This window comes from Marmota flaviventris, chromosome 10 (genome assembly GCF_047511675.1).
Source record: "Marmota flaviventris isolate mMarFla1 chromosome 10, mMarFla1.hap1, whole genome shotgun sequence".
NCBI lineage: Eukaryota > Metazoa > Chordata > Mammalia > Rodentia > Sciuridae > Marmota > Marmota flaviventris.
Genome location: NC_092507.1, coordinates 35370809 through 35393781, shown reverse-complemented (window position 1 = coordinate 35393781; position 22973 = coordinate 35370809). Strand labels below are relative to the sequence as shown.

At 38.9% G+C, this 22973-nt stretch overlaps 1 protein-coding gene across 5 annotated transcripts in view; it reads right to left on the bottom strand.

Annotated features, from left to right (window-relative positions):
* Mast2 (microtubule associated serine/threonine kinase 2) overlaps window positions 1-11666 on the bottom strand; it is a 193600-nt gene extending 181934 nt beyond the window's left edge. For 2 of the 5 annotated variants that reach the window (XM_027936926.3, XM_027936927.2), the window contains exon 1: window positions 11178-11640. In XM_027936926.3, coding sequence (XP_027792727.2) covers window positions 11178-11360 — 183 coding nt within the window. In that variant the 5' untranslated portion in view covers window positions 11361-11640. Of the gene's footprint in view, window positions 1-11177 lie in introns of all 5 variants that reach the window. The other 3 variants (XM_027936929.2, XM_027936928.3, XM_027936925.2) reach the window with 3 other exon arrangements.
* Between the last annotated feature and the right edge of the window lie 11307 nt (window positions 11667-22973).

The following is a 22973-nucleotide window of genomic DNA, read 5'->3' as shown; positions in this document are numbered from 1 at the left end:
GGTGGGACCCAGTCACCTGGCTTCTCTGGCTTCTTTTTGAATCACTTTTGACATTTTTCCTCTTCCACATGGCTGGGTTAACAAAGTGAGAGAATCTAAAGACAGCTCTCTCCACATCAAGGCCTGAAGGACAGTAGGGGTTCCAAGAGATCAGTTTCCACCACAGGCAGAGGGAAACAAGCTTTTCAGATCTTCTACCATGCATGCTTGGGAAAAGGCTTTTCCTCGGGGCTGGGGATGTGGCTCAAGTGGTAGCGCGCTCGCATGGCATGCGTGCGGCCCGGGTTCGATCCTCAGCACCACATACAAACAAAGATGTTGTGTCCGCCGATAACTAAAAATAAAATATTAAATTAAAAAAAAAAAAAAAAGGCTTTTCCTCACACACTAAATGGTTGTGACCCAAAACTATGGGCCTAGAAGGAATAAAAGGATACTATAATTTTAGGCCATTTATAACCAAAATAAAGGATATCTATATCATTCTAGCTAAGGACTACATTTGGGTCTCAGGGCTATAGCAGGCAGTAGCTAGATGTTAACCAAACATGATTTTCTGTCCTCCTGGGCATAAGCTATATGACATTCTCCAGCCCTCTAGCAGTTATGCATGGCCCTGTAACTTAGTTCTGGGAAAGAAATATGGGTGGAAATGATTAAGCCATTTTCAGTCCGGCCTATCCTCCTCTTTCCTCAGGTGGCCTTATAAGTCCTCTGTAGAAAAAGGAAGTCTAGGTCCCACCAGTTTAGGTTCTTTTGAATATATCTGTTATAGCACCTATAAACCTATTTTAGTAAAGAACATCTAGTGTTCTTTACTAAAATAAAGACCAAAGCCTGTGCTAATAACAGTGTCCTTTTTCTTTTACTGATCAAAAGTAGGACTTAAATGTTCCTGTGTTACCCAAACATAACTATCTTGGTAACATTCCTTTGAAATTACTTAAGGGCTTTTTTAAAATTATTACCAACTATTTCTAAACCGCTTTTTAAAACATTTCCAATACCTTACAGAAGGCTTGACAACATTATATTGCCAACATATTAAGGGTTAAAGAATGTATGTATCTGCTACTCAGCTTGTCCCTTAAAGAGCACTGCTGTATTAAAGCTGGTATAGCTGAAATGCTACCACAAAATTTTAAAATGTAGGTACCCTGGGCTGATTTGTTCTTAATTATATTCTAAAACCTAAGAAGACTATGCTCTCCTTTTTAAAAAAATATTTTTATGGTTGCAGATGGACAGAATGGCTTTATTTTATTTATTTATTTTTTAATGTGGTGCTGAGGATCAAACCCAGTGCCTCACGCATGCTAGGCAAGCGCTCTACCACTGAGCTACAGTCCCAGCACTATGCTCTTCTTTTAACCCTGTTACTCAGTAAAGAAACCTGGAAAATTCTCTGAAGGGAAAATTACACAAATTAAACCCTCCCTTTCAAGCTGAACAAAATAAGAATAGGTCAATAATACCAATCAAAGGTCAAGGTCAAGACATCTTTTTCTATTGTATTTATTTCTAAAACCAGTTGAGAATAGCAAAAAGTATGAATTCTATATTACTAAATTCTGTGCATGTATCTTAAAAACATGATAATTAAACAGTATTGAGTGCTTCTTGATATCAGGCTGTCATGTTTCAAAGAGATTAACATTAAATCCTTACAATAAGGCTATGAAATAGGTAATATTATTATCTCTATTTTACATATGGGATAATTAAGGCTTAGAGAACTTAAGTAACTTGTCACACAGGTGGAATCTGAACTCAGAATTTGACTCAATCTCATTCACTATGTATTCAGGCAAGAAGTACTTATTGAGAGGTGGAGATGTATCGCAGTGGTACAGCACTTGCCAAGCATGTGCAAAGCCCTGGGTTCAATCCCTAGTTAAAGGGGTGAGAGACTGTTGGTACTTTCTATATATAAGGTACAATTAAAGAGGCCAGAGACACAGAAGTGAGAAAAAACAGACCCAAATTCTTGCCTTCAGCAAGCATCTATTCTAATGGAAAATACAATAACAAACAAATATGTGACAATAACATGAACAAAAGACATGAATACAAAGAGGAGAGGGAGAGACCAAGAGAGTTAACTTAGAAAGGCTGGTCAAGGAAGGAATCCTTGAGATGATATCTGAACAGGGACCTGAATAAAATGAGAAAGCCATATATACATCTGGAAAAGAGTACCTCAGATAAAGAAAACTACCAGGTGCAAAAGTCCTCAAATAACAGTAATTTTTTTCATGTCCTCAGGCAAAAGCATGCTTAATATACTCAGGAATCACCAAGGTGGTCAGTGTAGCTAGAACTAGTAAATAAAAGGAAGAATGAGAGGAAATGAGTTTAGAGAAGGACAAGGATCAGATCACAAAGAATTTTGTACGATTAAAGTCAACACTTTCGATTCTGATCTAAATTGTGATGGAAAGTCACTGTAGAGTTTTGTGCAGGGAAGTGACAAGCTATTATTTAAGCTTTTACACGATGACCTGCTGTGTGCAAAATATCACAGAGGGGTAAAGAGGGCAGTAAAAATAGTATCTGGAAGACATTTAGGAGACTTTTACTATAATCCAGATGAAAGATGATGCAGGATAGGACTAGGGTAATGGTGGAGATGATGGGGAAAAGCTTCATGCAAATGAATGGAACACCTAACAGTCCAGAAGAACTAAATGTGGAAGGTAAGGCTAAGAAAAAAAAAAAAAATCAAACACAATTTCAAGTTCTGGTGTGGTAAATGAGTGAATGAATGGCAGTATTTGTTGACCTGGGAAAAAGTAAGGAAGCAGCAGACTGGGAAGAGAACATCAAGAGTTCCGTTTTGAGGCTGGGTGTGGTGCTGCACACCTATAATCCCAGCGGCTTGGGAGGATTGTGAGTTCAAAGCCAGCCTCAGCAATGGCAAGGCCCTAAGCAACTCAGTGAGGCTCTCTCTCTAAATAAAATACAAAATAGGGCTGGGGATGTGGCTCAGTGGTCAAGTGCCCCTGAGTTTAATCCCCAGTACCAAAAAAAAAAAAAAAAAAGTCCAGCTTTGATATATGTTAAGATTAAGAGATCAGAACTACTCAAATGGAAATATTACACACACAACTAGAAATATCAGTCTAGAACTCAGGAAAAAGGTCAAAACAGATGCAGGAATCATCAACACACAGATGGAATATAAACCAAGAAAATATGAGGAGAACACATGAAAAGAATAAAGACAGAAGCAGATCAAAGACTGAATTCCCTAAAGCACTTCCTATGAGATAGAAAGAAAATCAATAGAGCATGATCCCAAAACCAAACAATGGAATGATCAACCATGTCAAATGCCCCAGGTCAAATGATACAAAATTTCCTGAGGACAGGGACTGTTAGCCTTTCTCACTGTCTAACCTCATAGTACTCAAAAAATGAAGAAATTTGTTGAATCGAATGAATGAGGGAGTTCTAAGCTTAATGAAGATATTTTAAGATGGGAAATATGACACCAATCAACAAGAACCATTCAATGGAGAAGAAAAATTGTTGCAGAACATGAAAAGATTACCAGAACAGAACTTTCTTTTCCTGTGCTGGGGACGGAACTGTGCTAGGTAAGAACTCTACCACTCAGCTACACCCCAACCCTCCTTTTTTTGTTTTGTTTTGTTTTTCTTTACCACCTGAGCTACATCCCCAGCCTGTGTGTGTGTGTGTGTCAAAGTTTTGTTTTGTTTCCTTTTTTTTCAAAACAGGGTCTCACTAAATTCCCAGGCTGGCCTTGAATTTGCAATTCTCTTGTCTCAGTCTCCAGTCATTGGGATTACAGGTGTGTGCCTCTGCTCTCAGCTCTTTAAAATTTTAATAAACACAAAATAATGATGCAAATATATGGGATACAATGTGATGTTTCAATACATGTATACACTGTGTAATGATCAAATCAAAGTAATTAACATGTTCATCAACTCAAACTCTGTATGTGGTGAAACATTCAAAATCTTCTTTGAAATGTGCAATACATTGTTAACAAGTTGTCCTACAGAACAATAGAACACCAGAATTTATTCTTCATAACTGCAACTGTGTACCCATTTGCCAACCTTTCCTCATCCCCTCTTTCTTCCACCTTCACTGGTAACCACTATGCTACTTTTATAACATCAGCATTTTTAGATTACACATTATTGACACCATGCAGTATTTGTCTTGTCTGGCTTATTTTACTTAACGATGCCCTTCCAGTTTTATTCATGTTGTTGCAAATGACAGGCTTTCTTTGTTTTATGGCTGAATAGTATTCTATTGTGTGTGTGTGTATGTGTGTACATATGTGTGTGTGTATGTGTGTGTGTGTGTATATATATATATATATATATATATATATATATATACATACTACATTTTCTTTATCCATTTATCTATTAACAGGTTGATTCCATATCTTGACTATTGTCAATAGTGCTACAATAAACAAGGTAGTGGAGATGTCTCTTCAACATACTGATTTCATACCAGTGAGAATGTTAGCCTATTTTCCAATTTTTTGAGGAGCCCTCTATACTGTTTTCCACTATGACTGTACTAATTTACATTTCTACCAACAGTATGTAAGTGTTCTCTTTTCTCTGCATCCTCAGTAGACTTGTTTTATCTTTTTGTTAATAGCCATTGTAACTGGAGTGAAGTGATATCTCATTGAGATTCTGATTTGCATTTCCCTGATGATTAGTGATGTTAAGCATTTTTTCAGATACCATTCTGTTTTAGTATAGTTTTCTAGTACATTTTTGAGTCATGTATTATTAATGCTTCCAGCTTTGCAAAAATAAAACAATTACATGCAACTCTTAATTAAGGATTGACCTTAAATAGAAGCAGGAACAGATGACCCACACCAATAGGTGGAGAACAAAGAATGTGGGGATATATACAGATAAGCCAATTGATAAGGTAAGCTTATGAAATCTCTCTTCTGGTTGTCTTTTTATTTCCCCTCAGTGAAACAGGAAGCAAAGACATCAACTAAAAGTAAGGAAGACAGAGTGAGTATTGGAGATTCAGGGGGGAAAAAAAACTTATCATTTTTTTTTTTTTTTAATTTTAGTTGTAGATGGGCACACTATCTTTACTTATTTATTTTTATATGGCTGAGGATCAAACCCAGTGCCTCAAGCATTTGACGCAAGAGCTCTACCACTGAGCTACATACAACCCCAGCCCTTAAACTATCATTTAAGAGTAGGAAAGTTAATAGACTAGTGAAATGTCCTAAGATTGACTGTCAGGGATGACAGTTACCTTGAGGTTAGTGATCACATATTTAGATGTCAGTATGGTTTTTTCCTTCCAGTCACATTCAGGTGGAGAATAGGATTTAAAAAAAAAAACAGTTGGTTTAATCATGGATAGGGGTTTGTCAGGCAGGTCTGACTGACAGAAAAGAGGCAAAGGAGCTGATGGGTAGGAATGATTATGACAATCCATGAAAAATTAAGTAGGATATGGAAGAAAGTAAAGGCATGAACTGAATGACAATAAAAAGAAAATTTAAAAAAAAAATTGTTTTAAATCAACAGCTGGAAGGCTGGGGTATAGTTCAGTAGTAGAGTGCTTACCTAGCATATGCAAGGCCCTGGGGTCAATCACCAGAACTGCAAAAATTGATTAATTAATTAATTAACAAGAACAAATGCTCTAAAACAAAATAAATAAAATAAAATCAATGGCTGAAAGTTCCAAAAAGCTTGCACAATTTTTGGAGAAGAAATCCTAAAAGGAGAGTGAGCTAGAGATAGGAGACAATGTGAAGGTCAGACTGTGGCAAGCCCAAAACTAAGAGTTTAGAAGTAGAACAATGTTGATAAAGTATACTGAGTGAAGATGAAAGCAGGAGGCTCAGGTTGATGTCAATTTTTTTTTCCCACCAATTATTTACTGTACATCTACTATATACATGGACCTGGTTCAAAGAAAGAGTATTTGGAAATTAACAATGAGGTACAATAAAACAAAATGGTGGTCAACTATGTCTCACGAACAATGCATTCTGTGTAAGCCCCAACTTTCATAACTTCCAGCCTCTGCTTCCCCTCCCAGCCTCACCATTCTTGAGAATTTTTTCCTCTTCCTCCAAGGCTAAGCTTTGATTCAACAGCTCCAGCTTTCAAACTCCTTTGGAACCCCAAATGTTGATTAATAATGAAAACAATACTTACTGATAAAAACTAATAAATACCAAGGTACCACTGAAATTTCACCAAAAAAGTACAAAACTAGGTGGGAGATTTACCAAAGATACATAAAGCAGCTAAGACCAGCAATAAAGGAGACACACAGATTGCAATATTCAGCTCTATGAATACATGGGGTTGAAAAAAGCTAAGACAGTAAATTCATCTTTAGGATAAAGGGTATCGAGAAGAACAAAGATGGGAAAACTCTGTAAGCACATGTGTCCTAACCTCATCAGGGAAAACTGGCAAACCTGTTTCTGCTTTCACCATCTCAGGCTCTCTGCTCATTTCATTTATATGTGTAGTACTGAGGCTCAAACCCTGGGCCTTGCATATAATAGCCAAGTGCACCACCACTGAGATGCATCCTCAGCCCCTCTCCTCTAGTACTTTTGATGAAACTAAATATTCTGAAGTTAACAGGTTTTTAGGAGCTAGCCCACATCCATACCCTAGATAAGAGGGAAAGGAGGGGGGCTGGGGATGTGGCTCAAGCGGTGGTGCGCTCGCCTGGCATGCGTGCGCCCGGGTTTGATCCTCAGCACCACATACAAACAAAGATGTTGTGTCGCCAAAAACTAAAAAATAAATAAATATTTAAAAATTCTCTCCCTCCCTCTCTCCCTCCCTCTCTCTCTCTCTCTCTCTCTCTCTCTCTTTCTCTCTCTCTTTGAAAAAAAAAAAAAAAAAAGAGGGAAAGGAGGGCAGATAAAACTTTCTGCATTGAAAAATAAGAATTCTCAAATGCCCATGTCTCAGTCATCATGTCCTATGCTGTATTCTACACATGACCATCAGAGTAATCAAGCTAAAACACAATTATTACCCTTTATATAAAGTCTACCTACAATAGAAGTTCCTTGAGTCTCAGGTTAGCAACTATGTCTTCATTTTCAAGCTCCAGTAATATCAGACCAATTTTAGTTCCCTACATGTTATGCAGCTTCCCTTGTGTGTTTTGTATCCTATACTTTTGCAATATACTAACACTGCAGTGCAGGGTAAGGAAAAGCCAATTTGTTAAAATAATTTTGAAAATTCTCAGTAGTACTAAAGGTACTCTAAAAACATTAAAATTGAACTCACCTTCTCCCATCCTAAAAAAATGTTCCATGTCCTTTACTTGTCTATTTCTCATACTACCATTATTATTCACATCACCCAAATTCAAACTATTTGATTAGTTTTCTATTGACTCATTCATTCATTCAAATAAATTCTTATTTAGCATCTACTGTGAGCTCTCCTGGCTATGCATTATCTTAGATAAAACGATGACATAGTTCTTACCTTTAATAATTTGCACCTTAAAAGCAAAAATAAGCCAGGTGCAGTGGTGCACACCTGTAATCCCAACAGCTCAGGAGGCTGAGGCAGGAGGATCACAAGTTCAAAGCCAGCCTAGGCAACTTAGTAAGGCATTAAGCAACTCAGTAAGACCCTGAATCTAAATAAAATATAAAAAGGACTGGGGATATGGCCCAGTGGAAAAGCAAAGGGCCCTAAGGAACCATGGGGGGAAAAAAATCTAATTCTGATTTTTCTAATAAAAAGTGGGAAGTTTTAAAGCCAAGTACAGTGGTACATGACTGTAATCACAGCTACTTGGGAAGCTGAAGCAGGAGGATCTCAAGTTTAAGGCCAGCCTGGGTAACTCAGCATGATTCTGTCTCAAACTAAATTTTCAAAAAAGCAAGGTGGATATCTGGCATATAGCTAAGTGGTAGAAGATTTTCCACTTGCCTAGCATGCATGAGGTTTGATCCCTAGGTAAGCAATGAGTTCGAATCTTTTTAAATAAAACACAGAATATATTATATATTTTTTAAATGTTCTAAGTTGTAGATGGACACAATATCTGCATTTTTATTTTTTTATTTTTTTATGTGGTGCTGAGGATCGAACCCAGGGCCTCACGCACGCAAGGCAAGCGCTCTACCACTGAGCCACAAGCCCAGCCCATATATTATAATTTAACATATGGGAATAAAGGTTTGAAAGATGTTGTGAAGGCAGTATTGGTACAACCTAACAAATGACTAGCCCAGGAGGTCAAGGGCATCAGAGAAGGCAAATATCATGTATTTAATGTCAAGTTTGTTGACAAAAAGGAAAGATGTAGGGAGAAGCCACTGACCTCTGGAGATCCAAGTCCTACATCTTCATCAGAACTTATTCATAAATACCAGCAAAATATAAAGTATAAAAAACACTATTCCATGTCATAAAAAATGGAAAACAAAGTTATTTACTACCACAATGAACAGAATCCATCCAGCCTAATAACACACCCATAACACATTTTGAAATTTTTGCCCTTTGAAATCATAAATTATTATAAATTATAGACTTTCAGAGTCATATCAAGTCATAAAAATCACAAATTAAAGAACACAAATGCTGAGAGTCTGTAGTGGAAATACTAAACCCCAAAAGTGAAATGTAGAATTAAGAAAAGAGGTCAGGCCTAAAGACTCAGATGACTCTACAAGGTTCTGTAACACAATGCCATTAACAGAGGACTACAGATCCTTGTTCCACATCCTAAGCACTTGCCACAAATAGAGTGAGCCTGCTAGAGACTAGCAAACAATAAAGGAACAAACTAAGCACAGAGGACATATCCTCAAGGAACATTTTAGGGAACAGGAAGAGAAAAGAGACAGACACAAGGGAGCAGTCAGGGAAGCAACAGTGGAATGGATCACCATAAAAAAGGAAGAAAATGTCAAGAAGGAACACATGGTCAACAGTGACAAACAGCTCACACAGGTCAGAGAGTATGAGGACTAGGAAAAACTATGAGATTCTGTCATAAAAAGGTCCCTAGAACTTCTATAGATTTCTCTATGTAACTCTTTCACAATGAAACTTTTCACCAGTAGCAGACACTGTATTTTAATTTGAAAAACAAATTTTAGTATCTTCACAGCATATTCACACAATGGAAAATTATACAGCAATTAAAAAGAACAAAGTATTTCTATAAAGAACAACATAAGTGAGCTTCACAGACATGATCCAATGAAAGAATTTAGTAATGAAAGGCAGCAAACTGAATTATTCCATTCATATAAAGTAATCTATGGTCATAACTAATCTATGGTCATAGTCCTGAAACAGTTACTTTGGAGGACAGTAGTAACTGAAAGAAAACACAATGAAGCAATCTGGGGTACTGGAAATGTATTCCATCTTGATCTGAATAATCGTCATATGGGTGTATTTGTTCTGTAAAAATTCACAAGCTAAATGAACCTTTGATTTGTGAACCCTAAGACAAACCTCAATGAAAATGTAAACCAAAAAGTAGTTACTGATGACCCTGAAGACAACAATTTTGGGAAAGTGTAAGTTTATAGGACATACCAGATATCAGGAATGTATACAAGGTAAAGAAATTGAGACATTTTTCAAGAAGGTTGTTAGTGAAGCAAAAAAGAAATAAAGTAGCGTGGATGGGCTACACAATTCAGGGAAATTATGCTATTTTATGTCTATTTGATATATAAGACAGAGAACATACATAACAAGGGTCTTTAGCAAACAAGAGCAGAAGAATATAAGTACAGGAATAAGCCACAAAGAGAAGGATGGACAATTCTTTCTGAGATTAAACCTAACAATGAGTAAACATAAAGAGGGAAAAGTCAAGTAATATTGAACTTCTGAAAAATATACACTAAGGTCAACTGTACCAGGTAAGAGTCAGAAAAGGATCTGGACTTGACTGTACATTTTTAAAGTTTTAAATAGGGACTGCACAGGATGTAAAAGACAAGGATGGGTGGAAGGGGATTACAGCAACAGGATAATGCTCAGAAGCCTAAAAGCAATGGCAGAGATAGCCAAGGGTGCAGTTTATTTAAAATATAACGTGGAAAAACAAAATTCAGAAAAAAATCCAACGGTTGGGATGAGCATCACTGAAACTATATAATAGTGATGTCAAATGAAGATCCTTATTTAACTGAGGGAAAAGAGGCAGGAAAGCTATAAAAAGTCTTGAAATGAATATTCAAGGATGAAATCACTGGGGTCTGGAGTGGAGCTGTGCAAAAGAAAAGTTGTCAGTGGAGTTCATGACTACAGAACATTTTTCTGCAAATCCATCAAGATCAAGGATCACATATTCTCCTTTCAAAACTTTCTAAAGCTAATAGTGGCAGCTTTTCCTTCCTGATAAAACTGACCTTTATCCCCTACTCATAAATACACCTACTATTGTCTAATAAATTACATAAACACATTCTGTCCATTTAGAAACCCGATGAATATTTTTACATTGCTTTGTGTTTTTCCATTAAGGTATTTTCAGTGGTAAACTAAAAAGCAAAGCCTAGATCTATGATTATGTTTCTTTCTAGCTTGGGACTGCACATGTGCAAATGTTATAAAAATTGGCATTTCATGAAGTAGATGTTTCTAAGGAGAATGTTAACAATGATTCTGAACACACCAGTACAAAAGTATAAGGATGACCAAATCAGAAAACGTTTAAGAATGTCCCATTTTTATAATTCATAAGGACAATCTCTTTAAAAAAAAAAAAAAAGCATAACACTCTTTCAAATTGCCATTCCTCTTCAATATTTACCCCTCTGGATAGCTCCATACTCCTTTAGTAAGCCTACTCTTTGCAGCCTGTTCACGTAGCCCACATTCCAGTGCTCCTTCCTTCTCCCCATCCAGAACCCCTAGCTACAAATGCCTCTAGGACCATTTTTTCATTTCCCTATTCCCCCATTTCCAATTCAACTCCAAGCCACCGCATCCTCCCTCCACTCCCAATTTTTCTTCCTCTCTAGACTTCCCACCTCCTTCCCCAAACTACTCAGTCCCCACACCCCTCAAAGGCTCCAGCCCGGGTCCCCTCGCCCGAGGTCCCCTCCCCCACAACTCCCTTTCAGGTTCCACCTCCCCATCCTCTTCCTCCCGGACCCCAACCCTCCCTACCTGCTCCCTGCCCTCGGGCCCCTTGGGCCCGGTTCGCTCCTCCAGTCTCTGCCTCCCGGGCGGCGCTCGCCGGCGCGGGGGCAGGGACTGGGACTGGGGCAGTTCTGCCGCCCGATGAGCCCCATCCTCTCGGTGGGCGGGCGGCGGCGGCTGCGGTCGGTCGCGGCAGCGGCTCCGCTTCATGTCTCTGGCTGGGCCCGGAGGGCGTCAGCACCCAGACTGTCCCGGCCTCGCACAGCCCCGGGCCGCAGCGCTGCCGCGGCAACCACCGCCCGCGGCCACCATGGCCCGGCGGGCTCCCGAAGCCACCGACCCCGGCCCGCAGCGTCTCCGCGCTTTCTAGAGGCTCAAGCGCCGCGATCGCCTCGGCGCTCCTTACGCAGGCGGCAGCATTGCCACCCCCTGTCTTCTTCCACCCGGCACACGCTGGGCCGGCCACCCGCCGCCGCCGCCGCCGTAGCCACCGCCGCCGTAGCCACCGCCGCCACCGCTGCCGCCGCCGGCTCAGCAGCCAGCCGCCCGCCAGCCAGCCAGCCAGCCTCCGGCCGGCCCCGCCCCTCGCGCGCGCGCACGGGAAGCCCGCCCGCCACCTCCGAACGCGCGCGGCCTCCCGCGCACGCGCCAGCGAACGGTCGCAAAAGACCCGCCCGTGGCCCTGCCGCGCGCTGGGAAGCGGAAAGGGGCGGGACTCCCGGCCTGCCGAGGCGGCTGCGGACTCTCATTGATTCTTCCATTCATACATTCATGAGTCTATATGCCGAGCCAAGATCGGTGCAGGAAATCCAAAAACGAATTCCAGCAGGAGGGGGAGAGGGTCCGGAGCAGGAAGGAGACCAAATATACAATTAGCGAGTAAAATGCTAATGCATGCCTTTTAATTCAGTGCCTGCCAACCTTCCTCTAATTCTCACATAACGCTTGGGAGTATAGCCAGCTCATTCTTAATGTTACCGATAAGGAGACTCAGGTGAAGTGAAACTTACTAGGTCACCCAGCAAATCAGCGATCAACCTAGACAGGACTTAAAAGACAAATTCTGGCTCTTATATCCCTTTTACACCGTTTCGTGTTCTTTCCAGGCAGTAGGAGCGTGGGAAAAAAAAAAATCCTATGAAAGAGGAAGAAGTGATGGACTCCTTGGAAACAAAAAAAGTCTTTACGGAATGATCTCTAGGACTCCTCACTGACAATGAAGTCATCGTGCCCAGGCCAGCCTGCGGTGCCCTGGGCAGCCTGACCTGCAGCCTCCAGTGACTCATCTGCTCAGCAACGTGCAGTGGCAACTCAGCCCTGCCTGGCCTCCTGGCTTCTGTTGGTCTGCTGCAATGCTGTGTTTTTCCTCTTTGACCCAAAAAGAGTTCATTCCCAGAAGCCTTTCCTGTAAGCTACACCCATTTGTCATGTCTCCCTGAACCCTTTTTAAAGAATAAAAGCTAGTTTGGTGGAGTGCCTTCTTGGATACTGTGCATTCAATGAACATACACACAAACAAGAAATAAGTCTATTATTTCCACTTTACAGTTGAGGAAACAGGTTCAATCACATATTGTGCTCAACATCACAGAACTAATAAGTGCAGAGTGAGGACTCACACAGAGGTCTATCAGATATCAGAGCCTACACACATAAACAAAGCACTTGACAACCTGTCACGAACCTGTTCCTACATTCCTGTCCCAGTTCCTTACTACCCATTCAGCTGCCTCAAGCAGAAACCTGAAAGTCATCCTGGACTCCTTTCTTCTCCCTCCCATCCAATTAACGAACAAGTCTTGTTGCTTTTGTAACCCCACTATTTCTCCATTTTGCCTCTTCTTTCCAAGCAATTGGCACTGCCTCAGTCAAATCCCGGGCATTCACCTGCTTGCCTGGGAAAGCCCTCCAACTGGTTCACCTGCATCCAGTCTCATACTCTTCAAACCAATCCTCCAAAAAGACCTCACAAGGATCTTCATGTAACATTATTCCCTTGCTTTAAAAAAAAAAAAAATGACTGGGGATGTAGCTCATTGTTAGAGTGCCCCTGGGTTCAATCCCCAGTGTCAAAAAAAGGTGGTGGGGGGGGATTTACTATAAGTGGCAAGGCCATCCAAAACCCAGTCTCTGCCTACCTTTCTCTCATTAACCCATGCTGTGACACTACAAGTGCAGAAAAACACTCCAATCATCCTGAGCCTAAGAAGGAATTTTTTGGAAGGGTATTTTGAAAGGATCAGAAAACTAGAGATTGGAGAAATAGGTAGATAGGCAGAAACAAGGGACCTCCACAGATTGCATGTGGACAACAATCTCCGGACACTGTTACTACTACCACCATGTTCTTTCTACATGGCTACTGAGCACCCCTGCAAAGGAACTCTAACCCTCTCTTCATAATTGTATGATCATTCCAGATTCAGTCTCTGGCAATAGAATCCACTGACTCAGCCTTGGTAACTTATGGACCAGAACCCCATTTGACTTTTCACCTTCCACTATTGAGACTAGGAAAGCAGACAGACTCTAGGGTAGCTAGAATAATACATCCCTTCCCCAGTATTTACACCTTTGTATAATACCCTCCCCACTTCAGTGTAGGTGGCATCTGTGATTTGTTTCTAACCAATAAAATACAGCAAAAATGATGCAATATCACTTCTGTAATTATGTTATAACATATAATGCTCTGTGCTGCTAGAAGACTCACTTTCATAATGAACTTGAAGAAGCAAATGTCAGGTTCTGAATTCAGTGCCTATGGAAAGGACCATGTGGCAGAAAACTGGCAACCTGTAAGAGCTGAAGGCAGACTCTTAACAGCAAAACAAAACAAACCCCAAGTGCTCAGTCTTCCAACCACAAGGAAAATAATTCTGCCAACAATAAGACTGAACTTAGAAATAGACCCTTCTCCAGTTGAGTCTCCAGATAAGAATACAACCCAGTGGGCTGGGATTGTGGCTCAGTAATAGAGTGCTTGCCTAGCATGTGTGAGGCACTGTGTTTGATTCTCAGCACTGCATGTAAATAATTGAATAAAATAAAGGTCCAATAACATATAAAAAACTATTAAAATTGTTTTTAAAAAATACAACCCAGCTGATGCTTTGAGGGAAGAGTAGTGAAAACCTGAGACAGCCAACAGCGAAGTCAGACCTGGACCTCTGTCCCCCAGAAACTGTGAGATAAGGTATGTTATTTTGAGTGGCTAAGTTTATGGTAATTAACAAATTTCTATTACATAGTTGTTGAAAATTAACACAAGCCAGGCTTGAGCCCAGAAATTGAGGCCTGCCTGAACAACAAAATGAGATCCAGCTCAAATAACAACAACAAAAAAAAAAAAATTAATACAAGCCAGATGCTTTCTCAGCCTCCCATCAGCCAGAGATGATCAGGTGACACAATCTTCTCCAAATCTACTTTTTCTCCCATCTTCCCCAGCTCAATAAAGAATAAGTTGCCAGGCATGGTGGTGCACACCTATAATCCCAGCAGCTCAGGAGGCTGAGGCAGGAGGATCAGGAATTAAAAGCCAGCCTCAGCAAAAGAAAGGCACTAAGCACTTCAGCAAGACCCTGTCTCTAAATAAAATACAAAATAGGGCTGGAATTGTGGCTCAGTGGTCAAGTGCCCCTGAGTTCAATCTCCAGTACTCCACCCCCACCAAAAAGGGACAAGTCAATTTTTTCAATTGCTGAAGCCAAAATTTCAGAGTGATCCTTGAGTACTCCCTTTCTCACATACTTCACATCCACTCCACTACTAAATTCTATGCAAATTACTAAGATATTATATTAACTGGGAAGGAGACAATGGTGACTAGTACTAAGACAATGATAATTGGGATGAAAGAAAGTAGGTAGATTTTAGAGAGAAATGAAAAGCACTAACAACAGGACCTGTTGATTACTTCTGGGTAGAGAGGGAGAGGGAAATAAAGACTTAAGAATAATTTACAGGGCTGGCTGGGGTTGTAGCTCAGTGGTAGAGCACTTGCCTAGCATGTGTGAGCCCTGGGTTTGATTCTCAGTATCACATATAAATAAAATAAAGGTACATTGACAACTAAAAATTAAAAAAAAAAAAAAAAAGAATATTTTCCAGGGGCTGGAGTTGTGGCTCAGTGGTAGAGCACTTGGCTTACACATGTGAGACACTGGGTTCAATCCTCAACATCATATAAAAACAATAAGCAAAATAAAGGTATTGTATCCATCCACAACTAAAAAAAATTTTTTTTAAATAATTTCCAAGTTTCAGGCTTTGGGCAATTGATATAGGGAAATGGAAGAGAAAGAAAGTTTGAAAGAGATTATAGTAATTTCATTTTAGATGTATTTGCTTTGAAATGCCAGTGAAATACCCAAGTAAAGATAAGCTATTGATTAAATTGCTTTAATGCTCATAAGTGAGGGCCACAGTATTCAGAAGTATACCTAATACAGGCTGTTCCATAACCTCAGAGTATGAATGTGGTTGGTAACTAGATCATCTAAAATGCCATTTCTCATACGTCTAGCAGTTGGCAGGCTACTGGCCATCGAAATGGGAGCAACAAAGCCATATACACCACATCATCCATTAGGCATGCTTGGACTTCTTTATTCAGCAGCTGTAGTGGGTTCCCAAGAACAAAGGGACAGCAACCTCAAAGCACTTGCCAAGTCTCTATTGGTGCCACATTGCCAAAGTAAGTCAGTATGGGAAGTGACTAAAGTTACATGGCAAAGGGAAGTGGATTCAGAGCAGGGAGGAACATGTGACTATCTTTGAATTCTACTTAGGAAAATCAATCTAACTTCCATAGCCTAGTCCAGCTAGAATTAGATTAGCCCATCAACATCATTTCTTTTTAAGACCATTTGTTATGGACTGAATATTTGTGTCATCTCAAAAATGTGTATGTGGGCTGGGGATGTGGCTCAAGCAGTAGCGTGCTCGCCTGGCATGCACGGGGCACAGGGCACGGGGTTCGATCCTCAGCACCACATAAAAATAAAATAAAGATGTTGTGTCCACCGAAAACTAAAAAATAAATATTAAAAAATTCTCTCTATCTCTCTCTCTCTCTCTCTCTCTCTCTCTCTCTCTCTTTCTCTCTAAAAAAAAAAAATGCATATGTTGAAATCTTAACTCCCCAGTGTGACTATATAGATGGTCCCTGAATTATGATGGTTTGACTTATGATTTCCTTATTTTACAATGGCTTGGAAATGATATGAATTCAATAGAATCTGTAGTTTGAATTTTGAATTTTGTCTTTTCCCAGGCTAACAATATATTGTATAATACTCTTTCATGATGCTGGGCAGCGGCACTGAGCTATTGCTCCCAGTCAGTCATGTGATCACAAGGGGAGTTAACTAATACTCTACAGTCAACCTATTGCCAAAGTATTTTTGCTCTAGGTATTCAGTAAATTACATGAGATTTTCAATACTTTATTAGAAAATTGGCTTTATGTTAGATGATTTTAGCCAGGTGTAAGATAAAGTAAGTGTTCTGACCACAATTAAAGATAGACTAAGCCAAGGAATGATGTTCAATAGGCTAGGTGTATTAAACACATTTTCAACTTAGAATATCTTCAACTTGTGATGGTTTATCAGGAGGTAACCCCATCATAAGTTGAGAAGCACCTATATTGGGAAATGGTAACTCTAAATAAGTAAAATTAAATATTGTCATAAGGATTAGTGTTCTTATAAACAGACACACCAAAAGTTTCACTCTCTGTCCTGAGATTAAAAACAGGGAAGAAGACACAGTGAGATGGTAGCAATCTACAGGCTGGAAGGAAAAACAAAAAAGTACTTGAAAGCCAAACACAGTGGTGTGTACCTGTAGTCGGAGTCCTCAGAAGGCTGAAGTGGGAAGATCACTTGACCCTAGGAGTTCAAGACTAGCCTGAGTGATATAGAGAAACCCTGACTGGGAGTGGGGGTGGGGTGAGGGGAGAAAGATAAGAAAAGAAAAAGAAACATGAATTAAAGCGAGACCAAGAGAGATTGGCTGGATCCTTGATCCTGGACTTCTTGACTTCAGAACTGTGAGAAAATAAATTTCTGTTGTTTAAGTCACCCAGTCTATGGTATTTTATTGTGGCAGCCTGAACAGAGTAATATAGATCACACAGCATGGCCTTCAAGGAAAGGTCCTCCCAATCCAATAGAGATTTTTTTCAGGGAAGACAATTCCATTCCCTCAGTGCTAAACTTAGTCAAAGATGGCCAGACCAGAGTTCCCACAGAGGAAGCTCTTAGTCCTTACCCTTTTAAGTTCCATACATAGCACAGTTACAACCCAGGGAAATAGGCAGCCTCAAGGCAAGTTCCCCAAGGAACCCACATCTTAGAGACCTTCAGCTTGCCTCTTAAATGCTTACTATAAAAGGGATAATTATGCTCCCTCTCCCCAGGCAATGATTGCTTGCTAATCCTGTTAAGGGAGCTTGTACTCAGCATTTCTAGGGGGTTGGGGAATCTACACAAACTCTCCAGGAGAAGGCTGCTTTCAGTGATTCTAGCATGCTATACTTTTCTAAGACTCCCTAAGTGATTCAAAGAAGCTCAGATTTCTCTTCTAAAAGTCATCTTCAAGGATTCCTATATTATTATTGTGGCAAAAACGGATAGTTGTCCCCCAATACCCATTCCCTTCTTCCTATTCTTGGACACATGGCTACTCAGAATAAAGACAAAATTTCCAGCCTTCTTTGTGGCTATGTATAGCCATGAGACTAAAATTAATGACATGTGAGTATAGGTTCTGAGTGCAACTTCTGAATTATGTTCTTAAAGAGAAGAAGTTCGTTCATCTTCCCTTTCTTCTTTCTCCCTTCTTCCACTTTCTTGCTCAGAAAGTTTCATGATAAAATCCACCTTGAACCACAAGGATGAAAAAAATTCTATGGCTAACAATGGGATAATATAGAAAGTTTCTAGATTAACTCATACTTGCCCTGCGTATTATTATGTGAAAAAGAAATACAGTTCTCTCTTGTTGAAGTCACTGTTATTTTGTGTGTGTGTGTGTTACACTTAGCCAAATCTCTATTGTATCACTAAATGTGGTGATTTCTTTCTGATATCTCTTTTGCTAGAGAAGCTAGTGGATCACAAATTTAATTCTGGGCAGGACACCAGCTACAGATGAAAAACAAAACCATACTAAATACACTAGGATACACTTGGCAATAAAGGGAAACAGTAATCTCAAGGAAATCTAAAAATAAAAGCCCAGTTGGCCTCAGAGAATTTGGAACTGGAAGCATCTCTAGGACCCCTCAGTGGCAAGTGTTTAGGGCACATTATGTTCTTTATACCATGATTAGTTTCTCTCTTGGTCTCGCTTTAATTCGTGTTTCTTTTTCTTTTCTTATCTTTCTCTCCCTACCCCACCCCCACCCCCAGTCAGGGTTTCTCTATATCACTCAGGCTAGTCTTGAACTCCTAGGGTCAAGTGATCTTCCCACCTCAGCCTTCTGAAGACTCCGACTACAGGTACACATCACTGTGTTTGGCTTTCAAGTACTTTTTTGTTTTTCCTTCCAGAATCAATTAGCTCCTTTACCTACCATGCTATGTCTTTGTTCTGTACCTTCACTTCCACTTACCAATGCTTACAACTCAGCCAAAACTGTCTTATGGAAGCATTTTCTCTACTACTAGACCTCTCTATGCAATTTTTCTGTTTGTTGGTTGGTTGGTTGGTTGGTACTGGAGAGTTAATCCAGGGGCACTTAACCAATGAGTCACATTCCAGCCCTTTTTTTTGTATTTTATTTAGAGACAGGGTCTCACTGAGTTACTTAGGTCCTTGCTAAGTTGCTGAGGCTCATTTTGAACTTGATATCCTCCTACCACAGCCTCCCGAGCCACTGGGATTACAGGCATATGCCACCACACCTAGCTCTATGCAATTTTTAAAGCTTCAATTCTTACCTCTAATATATGACTAATTTCCTACTTCCTTATTCACTTACCTAAGAATAAGAAGCTATTTGGCTAAGCTTTACTTGTCAAGTTGCTTCAATAGCTGCTGGGGAACCTACACTAAGGTTAAGTTCTACACTTCTAAATTAGTATCCCATCCTAATCCAATAAGCAACATCTAGGAATTAAGAATGTGGTATTGTGTGATGTAGAACATGACTGCCTGTGACTACTCTTTGGCAGGGAAATAAGAAGGCTCATTTTCCTTGGGCTAACAGGAGATAGTGAACTTGTCTGGCATGATTAGTAATAGGTATATTGGAGGGAAATAAGAGCAAAAATCAAAAACCACTTAGGAGTCGATTACAAAAGAATACATAAAAGATGACCCCATACTTGTCAGGGTCTTATAGTAGTAGGGCTAGAGAGAAAATTAAGGATAAATATTAAAAATGTAAAACCTATTGGAGTTGATGAACTCACCAGGTACAGGAAATGAACAAATAGGAAGAATCAGGATTCTAGCTTAAATAATCACGTGGATTTTGATATTTTTCATTGTCCTATGGAATGCTGAAAGAAGGACAAGTATCATTATTTCATTCAGTCATTTATTCACACACTCAGCAAGTATTTAGTCTTACATGAAAGAGAAATATTAAACAAACACACTCACTGAACATTACAAAGAAGTGCAATTTGGGGACATGTTGATTTTGTGGTGCCTATAAGATATACAAAATGGATATCTTGGACTCAAGTTTGGGGAAAGCTCTGTTAGAAATATATATGACAGATGAAAATTACTATCAAGCAGGTGCCCACAACCTTCTCTCTCATTCCTGAGTCTTTACCTAGCCAAGAGAGTTTTATTATATGACAGACTGCTTCTTTAAACTTTGAGAATATAGAATAAGGAGAATCAGGAATAGAAACAATAACTAAAGGGGAAAGAAAGAAAACTTAGTCCAAGAAGCTAAGTTGATCTATTTCAGAAAGAGCTATAAAGAAGAGAGAATCAAAGGTGGAAGGCAGGGGTAGAAAAGCAGAAAAAGAAAAAAACCTTATGGGTTGCCCACAGTATATAAGAGAAGTAGGTAAGAAAGGAGGAGGAGTTGTAATGAGTATTTCTAAAAATCTTCTTCTTAATTCTCAAGCAATACCTTTGGCAGAGAAAGGGCTGCCCAATACCTTGGGCTTTACTTGTCAAGTTATACCATTTTGAAGTTACTTTTGGCTGCTGAACTGTACTTCTCTGGATATCAGTCCATGCAGAGATTGAGTTATACTACCTTCCCCTCATTCATTAAAAGTTGTATATAGGGGTTAGGGTTGTGGCTCAGCAGTAGAGTGCTTGCTTAGCACATGCAAGGTGCTGGGTTCAATCCTCAGCACCACATAAAAATAAATAAAATAAAGGTATCGTGTCTAACTACAACTAAAAAAATATTTTTTAAAAAAGAGTTGCATATAAATTTGAAAACATATAGAAAAAATTATTAGATATTTTTAACTTTAGCCACATATCTTGAGTGATTGATTATATATATTTTCATATATATAATTAACTCATGGTTAAAATATTTGGTGTCTATGACAGAACACGACATACCCTTGAATGGAGAGTTCCTGGTCAAGAAAAGTAATGAGGCCAGCTAGGCTTGGTGGTGCACACTAGCTATTTGGGAAACTGAGGCAGGAGGATTTCAAATTTGAGGCCATTTGGGCAACTTAGCCAGACATGTTTCAAAATAAAAATAAGAGATAAAAATTAGAGTACTTGCCCAGCATGTGTAAGGACCTAGGTTTAACCCCCAGTACTGCAAAAGAAAAAAGGAACAAATGAAAGAAAAGAAGAAAAAAGAAAAGTGAGGAGGCCTACAGCTTCCAAAATGATCTTAAACTCACAGACATTACATCACTGCAAACATATGGCAGCTTGAGACAAAAATTACTATGGGCCTTGTAATTTCAGAGTATTGTATAAATGTGGATGTTAAATAACAATATGATGAACAGAAGTTGGGAAATAGGTAAATAAATTGGTCTTCTTCATCTTTCATTATTGGGAGGTCAAAAGATGTTGTTTAAAATAATAAGGGTAGGTTTATTTAAAGGATAAGGTATAAAGAAAATACTAAGAAAAAAATTTTTAAGAAAAATTGTTTTAAGTAACATTTGTCACTACAAGTACATGTTAAAGAAGAAGAAGAGTGGGAAGAAGTGGAAGAATAATAATTTTGTTATTACTGAGTGTGGAGAGATATTAACATCTGAAAATGTTATAGAGGTTAATAAAAAAACCAAAATGCCCATATTAGCAGAAGGTGCATACCCAAAACAAATATATTTTATTTATATATATATATATATATGTGTGTGTGTGTGTGTGTGTGTGTGTGTATGCAAATATATGCATATATATAACAATATAACTGTGTATTTAACTATATATCAACAATTTGATATATATCAAATACAAAAGATATAATACAGACTTTAAAAGGTCACCATCCTAAAATAAAACATTCTTGATTCCTAAGAGCATAAAGAAATTTAGAGATTATCTGGAACAGAATTACCCCAAGTATGGTCCCCAAACCACACTGTGCCAGTCATAAAACTGCTATCGATCTATAAAGCAGTAAATAAAGAAAGAAACTGAGAGCAAGCTCTTAAAAAACCATTTACAGCAATTTGGCAGAGTAATCTTGTCTGTAAATAAATAATAAAAAAGTTACATCTTTTGTGTTATTTCTTTTTTCTGGTTGTTTATATTGCATTTATAAAAGTAGTCTATGCAAATATTTTTTTAAAAGTTGCAGATAGTTGCAAAACACTGACCTAGAAGAGTAGCCACAGTGGCATCACTGGGGAACTTAGAAATACACATTTATTGAGTCTCTCTTATATTAGGCAATGTGCTGGGTAACACTCTCTGAAGAAGTCATAGTAAAGTTAATGTAATAGATGAGTAAGCATTAGGCAGGCAAACATCTCCATATATAACTATGTATATCTACAGATAGTGACCTTTAAAATATAATCATAATAGCATTATGCCTAATAAAAGTAATAATTTCTTAATATCACCTAATGCACAGTTTGTGATCAATTTTCCCTCTTTGGCACAAAAACATCTTTCTGCAATTGTTGAGGAAATTATTTTTAACAACATCTATACATTGATTTGGTGGCTAGTCTCTTAAGTCTCCTTTAATCTGTAACAGATTCCCCTTTCCCCTATTAAAGGTATAGTTTAAGGTGGTTTGTCTTGTTCTGTTTTGTCTCAATAGAAAGAAATTTAGATTTTAAGAGTTTTCATGAGCCTGCTATAATATTTTCTGAATATCTTTTAGCCTTTTGAGAACTTTAGATAAAATAGGAGAAAGATTTATTCAGGAAACAACAATTACATTTCGGAATCTAATTATCTACTCTTAAGTCAGCGAATCCAGAATTTCAAAGAATTGGAGCAATTCCTTTTCTGTATTTGCTACACACTCAAGTTCACCTGGAAACAGAAGCACTGTCTACAGAAGGACATGCTACAAATAGAATTAATACAACAGAATGTGATGATGTGCTTAAAATTTAAGGTGGGTACAAGAAGGCTCAGCAGCTCTTGGAATGATGAAGATTTTGAGGGTAGATTGAACAAGGATGATAAAAACTACTGCAGATAACACCTAAAATTAGGTAGGAAACTATGAATTTGTATTGACACCAACTGTATGACTTTCAAGTAGCCTTATGGGAGTGGATAAAATTGGTTTTAACTGAAGATAATCCGAACAATTGTTTGGACTGAACAATGATGTACTTTTAAATACATGAGGATAACCTCAATAGAATTTGCATGTGGAATCTTCCTCAACCT